Genomic DNA, 15184 nt, shown 5'->3' on the forward strand with positions numbered 1-15184 from the left:
CTTAAGGGGAGGGGTAAGGGGTAAAGAAAATACCGGACAAATGGCAATTAAACACACACACACACACACACACGCGCGCGCGCGCACACACACACACACACACACACACACACACACAAAAACATCGGACAAGAGGAAACAAAAAACAACCCATCTGATGTGGAAAGAAAAGTATCTTCGACTCTGGCAGAGAACGTGAATACGCTGAAGTCATGAAGATCACGACACCAGTTTGGGTTTGTGACCACATGATGAAATAAGAGTATTTTCAACTCCCAGCAGGTCACAAGGGAAGGGAACCTACTGCGAGCAGGCCCGGGTAGGGTACTAAGGCTGGTCCTTGCAAGGAGAGAGGCAGCAGACATCTATACAGCGAAGAGGTCTTCGGGTCACAAGAGGTGAGGCCCAAAGCCAGAGACAGTTGAGGCTGGGAATAGCCTAGACGGGCAATTGCTAAAATGGTAGGGAAGGGCCACTGGGTCTCTGTGGCCTTGAATTGCAATTTTCGCAGGCATTAATTTGGCTCCACTGCATCGATAAGGGGCTGGTGGGTGTCCTGTGGAACACCCCCGTTACCGCCGCCGAATGTCGGCAGGCCAAGGGACAAGAGAGATGCTCCGATTTCTTTAGCGTCTGTGCCTCTGCAGGAGGTCCGTTTCCTTGTGAAACAAAAACAAACCACCATAAAAAAATGAACTTTTTAATTTTTTTTTTTCTCTGTGGCAGAATCACATAGCTGTTTTGATAGGGTCTAAAACACTGCTTTTTGGAGTTGTAAAAATTCCAATACAGAAACACACAGAGCAGACATAGGATAAATAGAATCACATCACTTTGTCCAATGGTGGTTCTAAACATTCTTGACTTTATTTTCCTAGAAGAAAAGTCTGAAGGGCTGAATTGGAAATTCTATCGGCACGCGTCTAGGGTTCAGGAAGAACACCACCTCACAGGAGAAGATGAGATCAGTCTCTGGTCACGTACAGCACTACGTTTACGTCTCTGAGGAGGTTCGCATGCTTGTGGGTATTTTGTGGTGGCTGGGAAACATAAGTTTAAAAAAAAAAAAAGAAGAAAATCTAAAACCTAAACCGTTTAAAAAAACAAGCCACTGCTTTTCAAGGTCTTTTTCCCTAAAGACATAAGCTGCTTTACGAGAGGGGTCAAAAGCTTTAATGGACAGCAAACAATTGGTTATTCTTTTGAAATACCTAGACAGACGACTGGCAGATTGGATATGTGGTTGAAAAGTGGAACTTTAAAATTTTATAAAACTAAATGAAGACATGCACCAAATTCTCCAAAAAACTTTAACTGCCAAATGGTCAAAACCTTAAATTGTTTTTAAATCTTAGAGGCTACGGACCTTAGGGAAAAAGCTACTCCTAGCACATAACCGTGTTATTGTAAGGGAAGCAAAAAGCAGGGGAGCGGATGACCTTAAAGGGCCGGGGGAAGTGACCGTTTTAAACAGTGGATGCGGTCAAGAGCTAGAGGTGTGTTGCAATTTTAAAACAAAGTAACTAAACTGGACGGTGGTGTTCCACCCCATTTACTGTTCCCAGCGAAACGGTGTGAAAATGTGACCACCACCGATGACAGTGCTGTGAGTGAACGTGCCCGACCGTGTGTGGTGCCGACGGACTTAAAATCACACGTGACCGTGTTCAGAATATTCACCAAGGACAGTCCTAAGGTGTCTCAAGAAGCTACACTAAAGATCTGGACAGAGAGAGCAGGGATACACTTGGATTCTTGTAAAGAGAGCCACAATACAGCAAATGCACTCACATTATCGCTACAGTTACACTGGTCACAATTTAAATCTTACAGAATAAAGCTATATAGTATGTGAAATTACAGTATGTTTATCTTCTTTAAAACCACTTTTAAAGAAGGGCACATCTGTCGTCTTTTTTTTTTTTTTTTTTTTTTTTAGAAGTCAAAAAACCAGCAGAAAAACAGAACGGATAAATGCAGTCTTTAAAATATTTTGTGGCTAATTACATGCTAACTTTCAAAATACAACAGAATTTTTGGTCCGTGAGGCCCTTAAAACACAAAATGTAGGTAAGGTGTTCGCATTTATCAATAGAAATACAAAGTTCGTGAAAAAAATTCGATACTTAGTAAAATATCTGTTGACCAAATGCTTTCTTTGTGTGCGGTTCAACGTTAAGAAATGTCGCTAATATATAATGGGTGTGACTGAATAAGAAAGATGCTTTAATAGGACAGGCTCAAAATCTTCTTTTGAAAGCCATCAACAGCATCAACTGAAATACGGTTCTCGCTTCTACGTTAACATGGATCAGAACTTACTGCTTCATAGGCCTGTTTTTCTCCCTCTAGGACAGAGATGAACAGACTGGCCTAAGTCAGGTTCTGTTGCTGCACAGCCACACGGCTCGTTGACGTTCCTGTCTGTGGCTGCTTTCATGCTCTAAGTGCAGAGGTGAGTAGTTTATACAGAGTGTATGATTCTCGAACTCTGACTTAGTTACCGTCTGATCCTTTACAGAAAACGCCAGTCAACCTCTGCCCGAGGGAGTTGCCCAGACCAATCAAAAATAACGCAGTTTCTCTACTTTTCTTAACTCTGCTTTCTCTTATTCTCATGCACGTGTGCAGTTCATGTATTTACGCTTCATTTGACTGGCTGGTGTATACCTAGGAGGCTCATCTTATATAAGGAAGTCCGACAGCAAAAATGAGAACGACAACCAAATATACCTTAGGGTCAGTGCCATTAAATTGGGGGAAAAACAGCTCGAGAGTTTTCAAAACACACACACCTCTGTACCCAGAGGCACCCTCTAACCTATCACAAACTAACAGCTACGACATAATCAAAGTATATTTGCTTTATAAATATATTACTGTCCATATACATAGATACATCCATAAAAGACATGTTAAATAATTATCTGTATAATCAATACTACTTTGTGTGTGTGTGTGTGTGTGTGTTTTAAAATTACACACTCTATTAAAATTATCAAAATAACTCTTTAAAAATACCAGGAATAAAACCATTGAAGAGTTGCTTTCCATTCAAGTGGTTCTAAATCTTATCATTGGTCATCCAGACTCTAGGCTTGGTCGTCCGCAACTCAGAAACATACATAGTTCAACGAAGGGAAAGTTAGCCACCGAAAGCCTACCACCCTCCTGTTTTTAATACTTGATAACAAATACGTATGCATGTGCGTATATATACATAGAAAACCGCGCTTATTAGTTATATTACATGTTCTCATAAAGGAAATTTCATAAAAGCACAAAGTTCAAGTTTCTACCAGTATCAAACATTTTATACTGGTGTGCATTTCATTCAATGTTGAGGTCAATGACAAACTCTATCAGGATACAGAGATCATCAACAGACTGAAAACTGACATTATCACGTGCAAGAAAGGAGGAAATACTGACGGCCAGTAACCGGCCAGCTGGGTGCTACTCCCTCTGTAGTAAGACACAGAGACAAGGAACCGGCTAATGACTGTGCAAAGTACCGTCAACTGTCAGTTACTCGGGGCAGAAGATTCCAATCTGAATTCGTTCTCTTCTCTCAGCTGACCACTTGGGGCAGTTTTCCTACTACCTCCCTCCCTTTCCAGTTAGTTATTAGCAAGTCTGGTGAAAGACAGGATTAAGGTGAAAGTTCCGGCGACAGTGAAGGTTTGGGACCAGCTACGGATTTAACTGAATGATGGACCCTTTTACTTGTTGCTTTAGATCATCAAGAATTCGCTGTATCTAAAGTCTGCCAACCGTCTCATTCTTAAGCTCTGAAAGCCACGTGGGTGTCAAAACAAAACCAAAACAAAACAAAAAGGAGGGGGGGACAAATTGTCCTCTTAAGAAAACTGCTATTTCTTAGCTCACAGTGAATTACACTGCAGGATTTCAGTGTGAGTCGTTCAGAGCTAGTCACTTCAGGACAGGTGCTCACAAGCTACAACTACTTTTCCTTAATCTAGAAGCCAGGAAGCAATGACAGACGGCTACAAACGGTGAGCAGGCCACGTGAAAAGCAGGACCTACGTTTCACCGAAGACCTCATTTCAATAAATGCAGTAAACTGTGGCAGAATCTTCAGCTAACGGAAATGCTAAGACTAAGAAAATGGAAGCAAAACCTAGAATTGACAAACGCTTGCACGCTTACGAGAAACAAAACAAAACAAAAAAGGCTTGGAACAGGACTACAGTAAAAGGTACTCCACACTCGTCACCCTATTTTTGGCACTCATTTAGCCTCTACACTGAAACTTGTTCTACAGATAGTTGACCGACGGAATCGAGGAGAACGGAGTCACGAGTGAGCAGGGTCGCGCTCAGACACCCCTCGGAATGGCAGGTGTGGCACCGTCCGCACGGTTTCCGGGCACAGACGAGGGCCACCCTCACCTCAAAAACAACAGCAATAATTATGTAGAACGCCACTTTCCTGAATTAAGTTTGCTGAACACGGTTCAGATTATTGGATATGTCAATATGCACAATGCCTTTTAGAAGCATTTACTGTGTACCCGATTCCTACTCGATGTGACACACAGTGTCACACAAGTAGTGAAAATGTTATCCTAGTCAAAGGTGCTCGGACGTTATTTTCAGGCAGCATTTTACCTTTATTTTTTTAAGTTCTCACTAGGTAAGTTTTAGGAGAAAGAAAATGCCAATAAGTGTATTTAATATATTTTAATGTATTATATAAAACTAACACAGACACTTTTATTTACCTAAATTGTTACTTTTTATGCTCTACCCTAGTCTAGACCTCAATTTTACTTTAAAATTTTGTATTTAAATAAGGGATAAAATGTTGCCCAAAAGTCTAATCATAGTTACACATTGGTGTGTTCACTAGATCTACAAATCAAAATAGTTCTTAGAGTTAAAAAGATACAATTTGTATCAACAGTAAAAGGTACTTTCTGGCTTTTCAGGGCTTTACTTCAAACTGTGGCATGTAGGGTAATCAGAACGACCAGGGCCTCGAGGCAGAGATCAGAGGAGTCTGTCACACGAAGAGAATTTCAGAGCCTGGAGGCAACAGTGGAGGTCGTGACAACCCCCCGCCGTCTGCCCCCCCCCCCCCCCACCCGCGTGCGAGGTCCGCCCTTTAAAGACAAACATGAATTCGCATCTAGCAAAACCCATGACTTGGAAACCAGAAATATCCCTTACTAATACTAGAACAGACTTTAGTCTGTAGCTAAAACTACACTATTTGTGGCAAGAATCTGGCCTTAATAATATAACAGGCCCCCCCCCCAAAAAAAAAACTACCTCCAGGAAAATGGGAAATATACACTATCTTACAAACGTTTTAAGTTACCATTTACAAGTCCACCACCACCACCTTCCCTCTAGTGCAGTACCAGTCAGCTTTGCATATGCTCAACACACAACCCCCCCTCAGGCCAGCCTTGATAAATAGCGGGAAAGCTAAAGAGTATATTAAATATAAAAGTTGCATTGAGAATAATTAGATTCATTAAAAACAGGCAAGTATTGTGAAAGGGTTATTTTATCCAGTCTTGTTGTGCCCCCAAAAGAAAAAGACAAACACATTAAAAAATACAGGTTAAGGAGGATCTGGGAATTCAATTCCGTTTCTACCGTCTAGAAGCACATCATAGCTGGGTCACACAGCTCTACGCTGGAGCACACGCGGCTTTTGCCTTATTGGGTAAGAAAAATAGTAATAAAATGGAAACCATTTTTTCCATTGATTGCATCTGCTTTCCTTTAAATCAACCATATTAAATTAACTCATTACTTAACAGAAAAAAAAAAATCCGAACAAAACTAGAACAATGAAAAGTGCCATATTGTAAATCATTCTAATATATAGACGGTTACCCATTTCAACATAAACTGGTAACTTCTGTTTTGTTTCAAATATAAAGTCAGTGCGGTAGTATATCTTTGTTTCTATAAATAATGATTCTAGCACAAAGAAGCCCACTTTCCCCAAATAAAAATAACTTAAAAAGCTGTAAAAGATTCCAATGGAGCTTGGCTTGAAAAAATAGTTGGCTAGGGTCTAGTCAAATGTTCAACGTTCTGAAGGTATCGTAATTGCTCGCGATTGATAGACAAACACCAAGTTAAGAAAACACGAAACAAGGATAAAAAGTGCTGCATATAAACCCCTGATGCACCAAAGAGGAATATCAAAGATCACAGAGACATCTAAGAAATCAAACTGGAAAAATCTCCAGCCGAGGAGAGAGCTTTAAAAAGGAAATGTTAAAAAAAAAAAAGTTTCCATGTAAAGCAATCCCGTGATATTTCCACTAGGTGGGGCGATACATACAGATTCCATGATACAGTACTTCACAGAAATGGATACTATAGAACCTCCTTGCCGAGAAGGAGATCACATGTGCTATTGTAGCAAACCTCCCTCAGCGTTTGAGCTGAACAAAAAACTACTAAACACCACAAAGATGCATCGTCTCTCAATAACCCAGCTGGGACTTCTCCACCAAAATGGCTGCGGCGAGCTGCTGGGCGTCTGTCATGTGAGGGTTCCGTTTCATGACCGTCCTCACGAGGTCGGGCGGGAAGATGTTGCACAGGTTGACATAGACCTTCTCCCGGCTGTCCTGGTACCTCGGGGGCTCCGCGGGCGGCCCGCAGTAGGGGACGCGCCAGGCGGGCTCCTGCTGCTCGGGGAGGCTCTGGAAGGTGAACTGCTCGTAGCAGGGCTGCGTGGAGCTGTCCGGCAAGGAGTAAGTCTGCCGGTAGCCGTACGCGTCCACCCCGTAGCCGGGCCGCTCCCAGCCCCCCGGCCCCTCCTGGTGCGAGTAAGGCTTCCGCTGGCGGGAGGGAGAGCCGTCGTAGAGCCGGGAGTCGGAGATGCTGTCGATCCGGGTGGCCACCAGGGCGCGCCCCAGGTGCGGCGCCTTGGAGTGGGCGGAGCCGGGCGGCGAGGGGTAGTCGCCGGGACAGCTGGCCCGGGCCCCCACGGCGGGGTGCTGCAGGTGCACGGCCAGGTGCGGGAGAGGCGCCTTGGGGTGGTACTTTGGTTCTTCGTGACTGTAACTCTGCACTCGGGTCACGGGGTCGTGGAAGTTCTGCAGGAAGGGCTGGGAATTAAGGCGGCTGTGCGGGTGCACGTGCTGACACTTGAGGCTCTCTTCCAGCTGGGGGTCGGGAGAGCTGACGTACGGGCGGTCGCCGTAGCCCGCGTACGAGTCGCCGCTCCCGCAGCTCACGCTCCCTTCGCTGCTGCAGTCGGAAGCCACGGAGCTCACCCTGTAGTCCGTGTCCAAGGAGAAACGGCGCTCGGGGCTGCGCGGGCCGGACACGCTCAGGTTCGAGTAGGCGTTCAGCATGGAGTAATACCCGATGTCCACAGGCGAGTCGCATTTGGGGTACTGTTCGTAAGGCATTGGCGTGCCGTGATTTTTGGTTGCCATCAACATCGGAGGATACTGCCCCTGGGGTCTTTGATCCTGAGGTGGGAAGTGAACTCCGGATGGAAGGCCGTTGCTTAAAGACGTAGCGCTTTGGGGTTTTGCAGTGGCAGTCGCCGGGATACTAACTAAAGAGGGGACGGACCTGGTTTCCAATTTGTTTTTGGTGGGCAGCTTTTCCTCGAGGTCCTGGTAGACTTGAGTCCTGATGCTGGGGTCCGACTGCCTCTTGGGAGCGCCTCGTTTGACATCCGAGGCGCTGTCCGCTTTAGTGCTGCAGGGGACGCTGTTGCTTTTCACCAGCCCGCCTTCGTTCGCCGTTTTGGCCGCCGTGTTTCTGGACATGGCCCGGAGTTCGTCAGCCACCGACCGCTGCGGCTGGCTGCCCCTCTCGGGATGGTAGTATTTGCACTTGTGGCCATAGGTGCACTTCTTCCCTGTGGACAGGAGAGCTAGTCAGGCAAAGGAGCATGCCGCCTGCCCCCGGCCCCTCAGCCTGGCGCTGCTGCTGGAACTCGGGTAAGAAACACAGGCGGCGCGGCGGTTCCCGGGGCCGCCCCTCTGTTCCTTACTTGGGCGAAGGGCCGCCTTTCAGTGGTTCCCGCCTCAGTCCTGTCCAGTTGCTTCCAGAGTCCCCAACCCCCTCCCTCCCTGCCCATTCTCCTCGGGACGGCTTCCCCATCAGGCAGGACGTGGTTTCCAAGAGCAAACCACACCGCGGGAATGTGAGAAACCCAGGCCAATCTGACGTGCACGTAGATGGAAGAAACCCCACGTTTTGAGCCGCCTGACGACTAACTTCACGTAGCATTGGCTGAGTTTTTGGAACCGTGTTTAAACTCTGGGAAGGGCATCTGCACTGAATCCAAATAGGTCAAAATGATGAATTTTTCAGCGCTAACGCATTTCCTTAAATTTAATTACAATCACAAGAACCAGACACTATGCCATCTGAAATTTAAAATATTAAAAAAAAATTTTTTTTAACGTTTATTTATTTTTGAGACAGAGCATGAACAGGGGAGGGTCAGAGAGAGAGAGAGAGAGAGAGAGAGGGAGACACAGAATCTGAAGCAGGCTCCAGGCTCTGAGCGGTCAGCACAGAGCCCGACACAGGGCTCGAACTCACGGACCTCGAGATCATGACCTGAGCCGAAGTCGGACGCCTAACCGCCTGAGCCACCCAGGCACCCCTGAAATTTAAAATATTTTTATTAACAGGAGTTTAGCAACATATTGTGCACTAAAGGTGTATATTAGGGCACCTGAGCGGCTCAGTAGGTTAGATGTCCGACTCTTGATTTTGGTCCAGGTCATGATCTCGCGGTTGGTGAGACTGAGCCCCGCATTAGGCTCTGCACTGACAGCATGGAGCCTGCTTGAGATTCTCTCCCCGTCCCTCTCCCTCTCATGCCCGGTCTGTCTCTCTCTCTCTCAAAAAAACCAAAACAAAACAAAAAAACCACACACACACAAAACCCCCCAAAAAAGGCATAAATACTTATAAAGAAAATTACCATATGGACAAGGCTGCTTTTTGTGTTCAGGAACAATAGGTTTCTTCCTCAGAAAATTATCGAGGCTTGGGCCGTGTCTGCCAAGGGGGTCATCTGGAGGCATGAACCTGTCAAGGACAGAATAGAAAAGATACCTAATTAGAAGGCTGATCATTTAATTCTAAAGACAGAAGGTCGACATTGATTCACTCTAAGGTATTTATAAAATTTTAATTTATCGTCAAACTGGCTAACATACAGTGTATACAGTGTGCTCTTGGTTTTGGGGGTAGACTCCCGTGATTTGTCATTTACAATCCAATATTTTGATTCCACGTGTATGGCATAAAAAAAATTAGTACACGAAACTTTTTTAATGAAAACAAAATGTGTCAAGCCAAATTTGTATTTGCTGTAATTCAAGTAAGTTTTGAGCCTTGCGTGTCCTCAATAATTCTTTCTTCCTGTCAGTCTTGGGATTTTGTAAGGGCTTCAGAAAACGACACCCTGAAGTTTTAGGAGGGCTTCATGACCCTCGACCTGGTGCGGTAGTAAGAGGGGAAGGTGGGGGGGTGGTGATGGGAAGATGTGATACCCACCACACCCCGGTCCGTGTTCCACGCCCGATGCTGGGCGTACCCCCCTTCCTCTTCTTCCTGATCGTGCGACCTTGAAGTATGAGCTCCATTTTGCGGATTAATACACTTTCCTAAGGAAGTTTTTTGACCTGAGTTCACATGGCACAGTCAGGGTTCCATGTTTAACCCCCCAGTCCATTCTCTTTGCCTCTTAGCAGAGACGGAAAAAATCTCACGGATGCAAGATTTCAGGGCACACAAAGCACCACAAAAGAAAGTTACACCTCGAGAGTTGTGCTAATTATGTCACTGAAGTTCAAATGAGCCAAGCAGTTACCCATAATATGTGAATAATGTCGTATGAACTCTTAAGAGAGTGTCCACATGGCCGGGTAAGAACACTTAGCGGATAAGTGTTTACTATTAGCCAAACCAATATGGCAAAATTATTAAAAATAGAAGAGGTGCAAAATCCTGTAACCTTAATACAATTATTTTCCCCTTATGTGTTGCATTTTAGTTGTTTCTGTATGCAAACACATCTCACAAACACAAATATAATTTTGTGCTTTGTCTTCTTAACAAATATATTTCCGTTCCTTAAGAGTCTCCGTAATCACAATGCTGAAGGGCTGAAGAATATTCCACAAGATGGAATATTCCAGCGACTGAACTGGTTGCTCTGTTGTACCTTTAGCTGCCTCTGAATTCTTGAGTTTATAAATACAGAAATGAGCATCTCTGGTCTTTTCCCCTCAGTATGCAAATTCCAAGAAATGAGATGGTTTAGTTGAGAGGGTGTACGTATTTTCAAGGCTTCTGCTAACCAAACCGAATTGCCTATCAGTTTCACTACATGTTCAACAGCATAAAGCACGTGCAAAAATATTTTTGTGAATTAAATGGGCAAAAAATATGTTCTTGATAGATTTGGTTTGCATTTTTGATTATCAACAGGTGAACTTTCCCCACATATTTGTAAATATTTCTCAGGAGACCTGCTTTTATGTCATCTGTCCGTTTCTCAACTTAATCATGCATTTAACAAATGTATTTGAAAAATATTTAAGCTATCAATGCTTTAAGTAGATTTTGGAAGGCAGTGTTTTGGAGGTCAATATGTCCGAGATCTGCTTTCTCTGAAGATGGACACTGTCCCTGTCAGTGATGACAGACTTGCTCTGTGCGTGTTTTACAGGGCACGACCTGTTGCTCACACATGGCCTCCAGAGGCAGGACTCCGTGGTCTTCCTGACTCCCACTGAGGATTAGAGGGGAAATTGGGGGGTGGGTGGGGGTGGGGGGGGCGCTCCAGGAGCGGCCGCCAGGGCGGTGTGTTTTCAGGGAATTTCAGGGAAGCAGGGTCACCGGTAAGGGAAGGGTCTTGCTTACTTGTCATTGACAAACGAGTACATTAACAACCGCTCATCGATGAACTTCTTCCACTCTGGTTTTTCATTGGCCAGGTCCCTGTAGTTGTCATTGGACACGATGACCCCGTCCGACTCGAAAGCCAGCTTCACGATGAACCTGTCATCATAGCACACCACTCGCCTCCCCTGCACTCGCCTGGAGGGCGTGAACACCAGGATCTTCTCCTTCTCTAATTTGCGCAGGATTTCTTGATCTGCAGGAACAATCAGGGTGAGATTTCAGGAATCAGCACGTACCTAACACACAGGGCTATTTTTGTGCAACGTGAGCTTTTAAAATAGGAAATGGGTTTATGTAATCATTAAAAAAATTTTTTAACGTTTATTTTTGAGACCGAGACAGAGTATGAGTGGGGGAGGGACAGAGAGACGGAGACACAGAATCCAAAGCAGGCTCCAGGCTCTGAGCTGTCAGCACAGAGCCCGATGCAGGGCTTGAACCCAAGAATTGTGAGACCATGACCTGAGGTCGGACACTCAGCTGACTGAGCCATCCGGGTGCCCCGTAAGTCGTCACTTAATTAGGATAATCTGCACCGTGTGGACAGAACTTACTTGTATCTCCCCGTATTTGTCCCTCAGGGTTGCAAGGCTTGAAAAAGAGCCCAAAAAAGTGAGCTTAAAACGGTTTAAAACTTGGAAAGAATAAAGCTTAATGAGAATGTGCTGGGCTGTCTGCTACTAGAGAAGGTTTTGCTGGAGAGCTGGGGCCCCGGGCTGTGGCAGGCACTTGGCTTCTCTCACACTCGCGCTCCCCGCTATTCTGACAAAGCAGCTCTGCAACAGAGTCCCCCCCCCCCCCGGCCTAGCCCTGCCCCCCACAAGTCTGTTGGTTTGTAGTTTTGTCTTCTAAGCAGTGGGACTAAGTGGGACAGTCTGAGAAGCTTTAGAAGTAGCAGAGGCAGCAAGGGGGAGGGTCTCAGGCAGAAGGCTCACAGAGGAGGCAGGAGTCAGAGCTGTGGTTACAGATGTGGCCACCACATGTCTCGCGTCTTTTCCTGTGAAACGTGTGGCAACAAATGACGACAGCCTGACAGGGGCTGGACCGAATGAGAAGAGATCAGAAGTGATTCCAGGGGAGGGGTGCTCAGTCAGTTAAGTGACGGACTTCGGCTCAGGTCATGATCTCACGGTTCGTGAGTTGGAGCCCCGTGTCAGGCTCTGAGCTGGAGCCTGCTTCAGATTCTGTGTCTCCCTCTTTCTCTCTCTGCCCCTCCCCAGCTGGCACTGTTTCTCTCTCTCTCCTCTCAAAAATAAACATAAAAAAAAAAAAAAAAAAAGGATTTTAGGGGAGAGCTGCCATAGAAAAAGAACAGGTAGAGGAAAGCTCCCAACATCTTATGTTAGAACATTCTTACGGCCCTTTGTAATGGACCCGTGTAGTGGTTTTTTTTTTTTTTTAAAAGGTGCCAGAGTTCATATTGTGATTCATGATAAAGATTCTCCCCCAACCATCCCTTCTTTCTACTTTTGCTCTCACACTTCGTGTCTTCCCACCATCGTTTGTACTGGCACAGAGTCATGAGGTCATGACTTTTTTTTTTTTCAGGCTACTTCTCCATGTTTATTAACTGGAATGGCTAATTTAAAAAAAAAAAAAAATCGCTCTCTCCAGCGACTGATCACGGCTGTGCTATGATACCATGCTATGGTATGTGAAGCATCAACCGCCAACCAGCATTAAGAAGGACCTCTCTTCGGGAAGCCATCAGTCACTGGAGGAATATGCAAACCGAGTAAGCAAAGACTGGAATTGCCACAACAGAAGGATGAGCAGGGGACCCGGGAGGAGGGAACACAAGAGCCATTAGGGGTCTGCTGGCTCTGACGATGGCATACGGATTTCAATGACGTTCCTGACATGAGATCACCGAGACCAGAACGTCAGTGTAGAAAAGCGGCAGAATAGAAGTGGTGGAAACGGGGGTGTTCTCATCAGCGAATCATGTGTAAATCTCAGGTTCTGGCACTTTCTGTATCCGGCAGTCATATCTTATTGAGCCGGAGAGGCAGTCGGTCGGGTGGGAGAAGTCAGTGAGTCAGTGAGTTGTCATGTGGCAAAGCACTTAGCACCGTGCCTGGCGAGTTCTCAATAAACACCGTTCTTCAACTTAATTTGAGATAAAAATCGCAGAAAACCAATACAAAATCAGAAGCCTGGTCTCAACTATAGGATTTATTCTACTCTAATTATTTGTGCTTCCCTGATACAAGAGACGTGGTGCCTGCCCTCAGAACGTTTATGGCCATGGCCTTCGGCACGGTAGCAGATACTCCGTAAGCGTCTGCAGAATGAAGACATGAGATACTCTAGAGATGCATATTCTGGGGTCCTCCAGGTTCCTGACTGTGTTCATGAATAACCCATGGTACTTGATCTGTGGGAGTGTTTCCTCATACGTGGTATGCCACGAAGCGACTGAAGAAACCAGTGTGGTGGCCTAACGGTCATCTTGCTTAATCTACTTTTTCTGTAATAGCTAATGAGGTAAAAAGGACACTGATTAGGAAAAGAAATCCGACCTTAAATAAATACGGGTTCAGTATGGTTAGTAGGTTTAAGTGGCTCTCAGATTCCTCACACAGTCCCTGATACATAGCTTGGTGCCTGGGAAGTAAGTGTTAACTTGCCGGAAGGCTGGCAGACACACTAGTCTGAATCTTTAGGTGACAACTTGCAAGATTTGTCATGTTTTTAAGACGGTGAAAAAATAACGGACTGTTAACCAGGTATGACCTGGTTACAGGTTTTAGTTAGAACGATGTCCCTGAGGGAGAAAACCCCTAACGACCTTTAAGCGACCCCCGAACAGCACAGGACTTAGGGTACTTGCTGACCCCAGACGCGGTCGAAAATCCACGTAACCTTGGACTCCCTCAAACATGACTACTGTAGGCCAGTCGACACGTATTTTCTTTGTTGTGTGTATTATACACTGTATTCTTCAAGTAAGCCACAGTGGAGACGGTCCCGTGAGAATTACACGACCGTATTGTAAAAGGTCGGCTTCCGAGTGGACCGGCGCAGCTCAAACCGTGCTGGTCCAGGGTCCGCCGTAGTTGCGTGCATTTTACAAAGTCAGCCGCAGCCTGAGGTGTTCCGGAGGCTTGGCAGGCTGGCCTCTAAAACCCAGCCACTCTCCCCCTCGCTGTGGTCATTTCCCCTTCTTCTTGGGCTCATGTTCCTTTCGTGCTCAAGCTTTCCAGGCATTGACATGTTTCGATATGTTTTCTTTTTCCATTTAGCTTTCCCCCGATCACTGAAGTATTACAAGTTCCTGGAGCAAAATGAGGAAAGGTAAAGGGAAATACTAAGAAGTGGGGAGAAACAAAACCTCACGAAGTCATGACGCAGAGTCAATTACCGGGAACACTTCGGCTAGTCGTTTTCTGCGTATTGTGTCCTCTCCATCGGTGATCTACGTACACACATGCATGTGTATACGTGCATATGTACACGCACACAGTAATAAATCCTTTCATGTAAAAGACCACTTCCTCGGATCGTTAGAAGTTCTGGCCAAATACTCGCATACTCTGACTCCCTGAACCGTTCTAACGAAGGTAGGGTTTATTTCTATTTTTTTTCTACTACAAGTAACTTTGTGGTTGTAAATCTTTGCCTGGAACTCTGCTTATCTTCTGTGGACTTATTCCTGGAAGGGGAAATAGTACATCCGAGAGTACTAATATTTTAAGACCAAACTGCTTTTTAGAAAAGTTGTCACAAATTCCATTTCCACAGCAGTGAGGGAACAGCTCTGGTCGGGCACTGAGTCTGACCAGCGTTTCAATCTCTGCCAATTGGCTGGCTGAAAAATAAGAGTCGTTTGAGGTTGCACTTCTTTAACGACGAACGTGGTTGAACTTTTTCCTCTTACGGGGCACTTGAATTCTTTTGTGAGCAGACTGTTCCCACCACATTACCATTTCTGGGAGGGCTCTGCATTGATTTTACCAATGTGTGTGAGCTCTTGATGTGTTAAGGACATAAGTTCTTTATTTGTTGTACTTTTTTCCCCTTAAACACGGTGACTTTTCTTATTTGCCTCAGAAGATTTCCCAAAACACGCAAGTTTAAATTTTAATGCAACTACGTGTCATTTCCTTCCTAATGTCTTCTAAAAATGTTACATTTAGAAAGGTCTTCCCAGCCACTCGGAGACGATTGTGTTGTGAAAATTCTTCAACTCTCTGGAGTTTACTGTCACATGGTATAAGAGAAGGATCTAAATATGTATATTT

General features: G+C 45.3%; 1 protein-coding gene across 7 annotated transcripts in view; it reads right to left on the reverse strand.

Moving 5' to 3' along the window:
• Positions 1-844: 844 nt before the first annotated feature.
• Positions 845-15184, reverse strand: part of ZC3H12C (zinc finger CCCH-type containing 12C) — an 88143-nt gene continuing 73803 nt past the window's right edge. For all 7 annotated transcript variants that reach the window (XM_086679179.1, XM_086679180.1, XM_086679174.1 and 4 more), the window contains exons 4-6: positions 10899-11133; positions 8950-9056; positions 845-7869 (exon numbers count right to left, since the gene is read on the reverse strand). In XM_086679179.1, coding sequence (XP_086535305.1) covers positions 6473-7869; positions 8950-9056; positions 10899-11133 — 1739 coding nt within the window. In that variant the 3' untranslated portion in view covers positions 845-6472. The remainder of the gene's footprint in view (positions 7870-8949; positions 9057-10898; positions 11134-15184) is intronic.

This window comes from Puma concolor, chromosome D1, assembly GCF_028749965.1.
Source record: "Puma concolor isolate L17-30 chromosome D1, mPumCon1.1.hap2, whole genome shotgun sequence".
Taxonomy (NCBI): domain Eukaryota; kingdom Metazoa; phylum Chordata; class Mammalia; order Carnivora; family Felidae; genus Puma; species Puma concolor.